Source organism: Tasmannia lanceolata, unplaced genomic scaffold (assembly GCF_043159265.1).
Source record: "Tasmannia lanceolata isolate RefF3 unplaced genomic scaffold, GAP_Taslan_0.1 ptg000037l, whole genome shotgun sequence".
Taxonomy (NCBI): domain Eukaryota; kingdom Viridiplantae; phylum Streptophyta; class Magnoliopsida; order Canellales; family Winteraceae; genus Tasmannia; species Tasmannia lanceolata.
The window spans coordinates 50,651,125-50,656,907 of record NW_027518714.1 but is presented as its reverse complement, the minus strand read 5'-3'; the positions used below and the strand labels follow the sequence as shown (position 1 = coordinate 50,656,907).

The window sequence follows — 5,783 nt, the reverse complement described above, 5'->3', positions numbered from 1 at the left end:
CTAGGATTTGATAAATCTGTTTATAAATAAAGCTTCCTGGGAAGCCATATTTGATGTTTTATATGGTGCATTACACCTTAGCAGTTGGTCGAGGGGAACTTTGGAAGGATATCTTGTGGAGAAAAGTCTCTTTGTTTCTAGTCTTCTAATTTGCAGCAAGCGGATTGGAAGATATTCAGTTTCAGACACAATCCCTTAGAATGAACTTGAAGGTTGGTGAAAGTTTCTCTATATTTGGGATTACTTTAATCAACATGTCCTACAAATTACTATGTACTCTGGTCCTTGATTAAGAACTGAGTACCGCATGAGTGGATATATAGGAATCCAAATCTGCGGAATCACTGATGTTATGATCTTATATATTCTAGGTCTCTTCATTCCGTCATCTGGCTATTTAGTTCATTTTTTAGGTTTATTGTTGTAGATTTCGAATGAACAAGCATGGATTTATTGATTTGAATAGACACACTATCGATAAATTGGCAAATGAGGAGGGATTTTAAATCCTTAAGCTGTAGCTGTTCCTGTTGAATGAAGCTTCTTAGCAACTGGGAGGAGTATATTATCTGAAACATAGCTATATGAGGAAAGACTGACCTGCTTGTTTTCTTTCCTTCTTTCAGCATAATTCTCTCCACTTGTTAGAACATATCAGATTTGTGAGATTAGATTTGATGAGATCATTAGGATGCTTGATTAGGCAACTAAGCTAAATGGGGTAGTTGGGTTAGAATTGTATTCCTGCCCTTAATCACCTCCTATGGTTAAGCTAATCTCTTTCTATGTTTATCCCATTCAGTGTTGGAAAAGAGTTCAAAACAAAGAGCATATTCGGCATAAAACAGATCAAAGAACTACAGAACTATATTCCTCATTCTAATGTTATTTATAGTACAATCCCCAAACAAGTGCAGGAATGGATCAAACAAGTGAAGACTAAGACTTCTATCTCTTCTTATGTTTTGAAGCTCTTAACTCATCCTCCATGGATTTTACTCCGTAGCAGGACATCAAATGAAGGTCGACTGTAGCCACGGTGGAGAAGCAAGTCAGCAACTGCCCGATACATCGCTTCGGTGAGGTGGACCCCATCCCAGTTCACGAATTTGCTGGGGTCCGCGCAAGGTGTTGACGCGGTTGGTGAGCCACACGTGGCAAATATGTCAAAATTATAAGGCCCGCCACCGGACCCACAACACGTCTTGAATGTCTCAGTGAGCCCATACTTGGCAGGGTTCTGCATAATAGTGCGATGGGCGTTCCAGTAATCGGCGTAAGAGATTATGGCATTGGGGTACTGAGTCCTTAGTTGTTGAATCTTGGCTTGGAGGAGCCTATTGTGGGTATTGCTCTGCTTGTTCGCGCTCGCCACACACCCAAGTGCATCTCGGTCATCGGGGGAAGCAAGGTATAGTGCTAATGGCAGACACCCTGTTAATGGCAATCCTTGGACCACCACATACTTTGCACCCTTCTCTAACAATGCCTGAAAGAGAACACAACAAAAGCCTCATTTCCATTGCTCAAAACGCGGGCGAAGAAAATCCTAGTCAACTCAGTGCGGTGCGGTCTGAGTACTCAGTTGACACAGTCATTACTGGGAGAGTTCGAGGAGAGTTAGAGGAGTTTTTATTGATTATGTAGGGCAAAATGCGGAATGTGGCCAAGAGAAAAGGGAATCATCTCCGGGGAGTCCATGGGGAGTTTTAAAACTATGCTCATTTCACTCACTATTTGAAAATTCCCCAAGTCAATTATCGACTCGGACAACCGACTCGGTTTTACCTTAGCTGAGTTCTCATCCCAGTCAAGTTTTGCCTTATCAAGTCAATTAAAAATTCTTTTGACTAACTCGTTTTTACCTTGGCTGAGTTCTCATCCCAGTCGAGGTTTGCCTTATCTCGTCAGTCAAAAACTTTTGACTCACTCGATTCAACTCGGTTTTACCTTGAATGAGTTCTCATACGAGTCGATCGAGTTTTGCCCTACCAAAGCAATAAAAACTCCTCTGACTCGCTCAAGTTAATTCTTTTTCCATAAAAAGAGGAATGCTAAACTCAGGAGCGCACATGCATAAATAAGATGAAAGGGCACCCTCATTGGTTGAACGTCACCGAATTGCATTTATAATAATAGCACCTAAAAAATGTAAAAGTCATAGACATTAAATGCACATTAGTGACATTCAACCAATGGGGGCGCCCTTGAGTTTAGCATTCCTCACTTAAAAAAATACCCAAAAAAAAAGTCTGTTTAGGTTGTGTATTTTTAACCAGAAACCAGCCTGAATTAAAATCGAACTGGGTCATGCAGATTCTGATTTCAGATCTTTATTTAAGAGTTGTTCACTTCATTTATGTGTCTTACCCACTTCCAAATTCGACTTACCAAGTCATTATTAGATGTTACAATTCCCACCCAACTTCTAATCTATTCATTAAGGGCCTGTTCTAATTGCAAGAATTTTCAAAAGAAGTTTGGAAAAAGAAAAACTTTTCCAGAATTGCTTGATTTTCAATTGTCTGACCACACAATAAAATTCCTTATATGAAAAGGCTCCATTGCTTTAGAAATATTTTTCCCAAAGGGCCTAAATGTCTTGCACTTTGTTTGCCCAAAATTTTCTTTAATCTCGTTTATGGAAAACCACCATCCTATACATGACTCCACATTAGGAAGATCTAAACCGTCCATCTTGGTGATCATTCAATGGATTGGCTAGAGATCAGAGGATCTGATTGTCTGATAGGTGGGCTTTCAAATAGAGACATCTGTAAGGTATGCAAAAAGATACATAGAAAATTACTTGTAAAAGATAGACCTTTTGAAAAATATGATATACAATTTGAAGACTAATTGGGATTTGTTTTAAAGATTATGGATTAATTGGGAAAAAAATCCCACTATATTTTTTTCTTTTAAACCATATATTATATCAGAATCAAATGACTATATTTCATTGATTTTTATATTTTTCATATTTTCAATTCAATTTAAACTCATGGACATACCTGTAAAAACGCGTTTACGTTCTTGATGGCTAGTTCTTGAACAGTGCTACTCGGTACATTGGACGCAAAACTATAAGCATAGTCATTAGCTCCAATCTCGCCGACCCAAAAGAGTGCATCATTCACATCTAAATTGCATTTGGGCGATCTCTTCGCCCCACACCCCTTACTCTCCAAATAGTTATTGAACCATTTGAGCTGAGTTTGTAAGGATTGGGGGGTGATATCGACTGTAATATTGTTCTTAACAAAAAATTCATGATCAAGGGCAGTTGATCCAGCTACTGCAAAATCAACTCCATGGGAGAAATCGGAGGCGCGTTTGAGGTATGGTGGTAAGAATGGTAGTGAGAGAGTGGTGGTGAGAAAGTCTATCACAAGTCGACCATCGGAGTATCGATTGGTAGGGTGGTGGAAGTATGTGTTTCCATAGGGAGGATTTGATACATGAATAAAAGCATTAGGCCCCGAATTGGAACCTGTATTGCCCGTATCTGTAAATGAGTCTCCAAAGGCATAAATCTTCGAAAAATGATTGGTATACTTAGAGTGAGTAGTAGAAGCAGCAGCAGCAGCAGCAGCAACAACTAAGGAGATAGTGAGGATACTAAGTAGGGGAGAAAAAGAAGTGTAACATTCCATTTTCAGCTACTTTAGTGGAGACTCTTGTAGGTGTTGTTCATATGCTGGGGAGGGCTATATATTTCTATCTTTTCTGGAAATGACAGATGTGTCCTTACTGTTTTGTGTAAAGGATGACTTTGTTTTAGGATCCTAGGTAAAACCAACCATATGTATGGGCAGTTTTAAATGGTGTTAGTTCATTATTCCTCATTGGTAAAACCAACCATGCATGGGCTGTTTTAAATATTAGTCGGCTCAACCTTTCTCCTCTCTTCTTTGTACTACAGAAAAAAATAGAAGGGGCTACTAATGGGTAATTTTGTCATTTGGGGTTTGAGTTCTAATGGGTGGGTTTGAATTACACATGAGATTTTTACTTACATGCTTTGCTGAATTATGAAAATGCCCCTACTTAGTCTTGGAATTACAATTATTATCATGGTATATCATTTGGTTCAAGTATGTCAAGTAGTTTTGGAAAGAACAGTTCATTTTGGGGATTGGAAGTCAAGGATTTACACCGAACTTGGTGTATAGCCACCTCAACAATCCAAACTTAAGGCCGTGTCTATGCTCCAATCAGACGATATAGGTTGTTTATACACCCAACTTTGATGCATTGTTTATTTGCTATTAAGAAATTAAGTTTAAGGTTTTGCCTTCATTGCTTAAAATTCTTCAAAATTAATCAATTATGTGTAATTTTTCATGTTGGGCTTCGCCAGCATTTGAGATTCTGGTATGAGTGCAATAGTGAAAGGCCAACCCAAAACATTGACGTAAAATGGGCGTAAAACAAATTTTGCACTCATTTAGAGTGTAAAATTTGTGAAATAGAAATATTTACACCCCTTTTTCTAGTATTTTGACCCTCTTTTGCTTCTCTTTTCATAGTCATTTTAGTAGTAAGACAAATAAAAGGAGATGAAAGTAGCCTCATTTTCAGGAAAAGAGAAAATAAATGGGTTGACAAGATCCACCAAAAGTGAATGGAGGAGAGGCGGTGGTGGCTGTAAATGCAGTTAGTTGGCTTGCTGAGGCTTTTAAGACTTCATTGAACCACCAAACTATTCGGTTTATTAATGAAAGGGAGACATGACGTGCACTTCACTCTAGCATAAAATAAATGGAAAATTCCATGTTCTCCATGTTTGGTGTAAAGTGTTTTTCATTCTGTATACATTTTTCTTTTTAACACTACAATCAATATGGTCAGAACAACTTCGTAGTTGATCCATGGCCCAAGAAATTCTCAAATCGAGCAATCTAGCCGTTGCAATCCTAACCGTTAGATATGAAAATTTTTAAATGGTCAATAAAGAACAACAATTAGATTATGGTTTACATTCAATGAGTAAAAGCCCTTTGAACAACCTTAAAAGCCAACAAGTGGATGATCCTGTCCATCCAATTGGCACACTTTTTCTAGTTAAATATGGACCATTGATCTTAATCCTTTTGTTTAAAATTAAGCAACATCTGTTTGTAGCATTTATCAAATAGATCTGTATAACAGAGTGCCTTGTTCATTTTGGTTGTTGTTGATGGGGAATTCATAACAGAGATATGAGATAGTTTCAGGTTCCTATTGTTGCTCTGTTTCCATATACCATTCATTTTAACCTCCACAAATTGAAGGACTCTAGGATCAGGATGATCCTATGGAGCTGCTTTTTTCAGCACACCCTATCTATGTGAGGGCCGATCAAATGAATGGTTTGCATCACCCAAACAATATGGGACCCACTATATTTTAAGCCGACGGAGTAGATAAGTCATACTCGATTGAGTAGATACACTTTTCCCACACTTTTTTCTCCGTTGACAAAGAAACATAATGATTATGTATGTACAGGAATGATAAGGCAAAGCTAATCTGGAAGGGCCATGAAAAGTTAGCACCCTGTAGGATCACATTAAAAAGCCTTAATGCCTGCCACATATCCTCCTTTAAAGGGGTGCGAATTTATCATTGCCCAAGAAAAACAGATGGCAATTGACTGGCTTCTTACAGCAAGTGTCCACAGTCCACATGGCATCAACTATTTGGGTAGGCCCACTGTGTATGAACTAATAGATGGGATCCTAATTTTTTTCAATCAGTCGTATTATATCATGTCCCAAGATGAAAGGTTCTCTAGCATC

General features: G+C 38.3%; 1 protein-coding gene across 1 annotated transcript; it reads right to left on the bottom strand.

Moving 5' to 3' along the window:
* Nucleotides 1-815: 815 nt before the first annotated feature.
* On the bottom strand, nucleotides 816-3,702 carry LOC143862287 (GDSL-like Lipase/Acylhydrolase superfamily protein). Its single transcript, XM_077373307.1, has 2 exons — nucleotides 3,015-3,702; nucleotides 816-1,489 (listed from the first exon to the last, which is right to left on the bottom strand). The coding sequence occupies exons 1-2, from the start codon at nucleotides 3,654-3,656 to the stop codon at nucleotides 980-982; spliced, it is 1,152 nt and encodes a 383-aa protein (XP_077229422.1). The 5' UTR covers nucleotides 3,657-3,702; the 3' UTR covers nucleotides 816-979.
* Nucleotides 3,703-5,783: the final 2,081 nt, after the last annotated feature.

Coding starts and splice junctions, on each gene's coding strand:
- LOC143862287 (XM_077373307.1), bottom strand. CDS start 3,656: ATGGAATGTTACACTTCTTTTTCTCCCCTACTTAGTATCCTCACTATC. Junction 1,490..3,014: donor ACGTAAACGCGTTTTTACAG/GTATGTCCATGA, acceptor GTTCTCTTTCAG/GCATTGTTAGAGAAGGGTGC.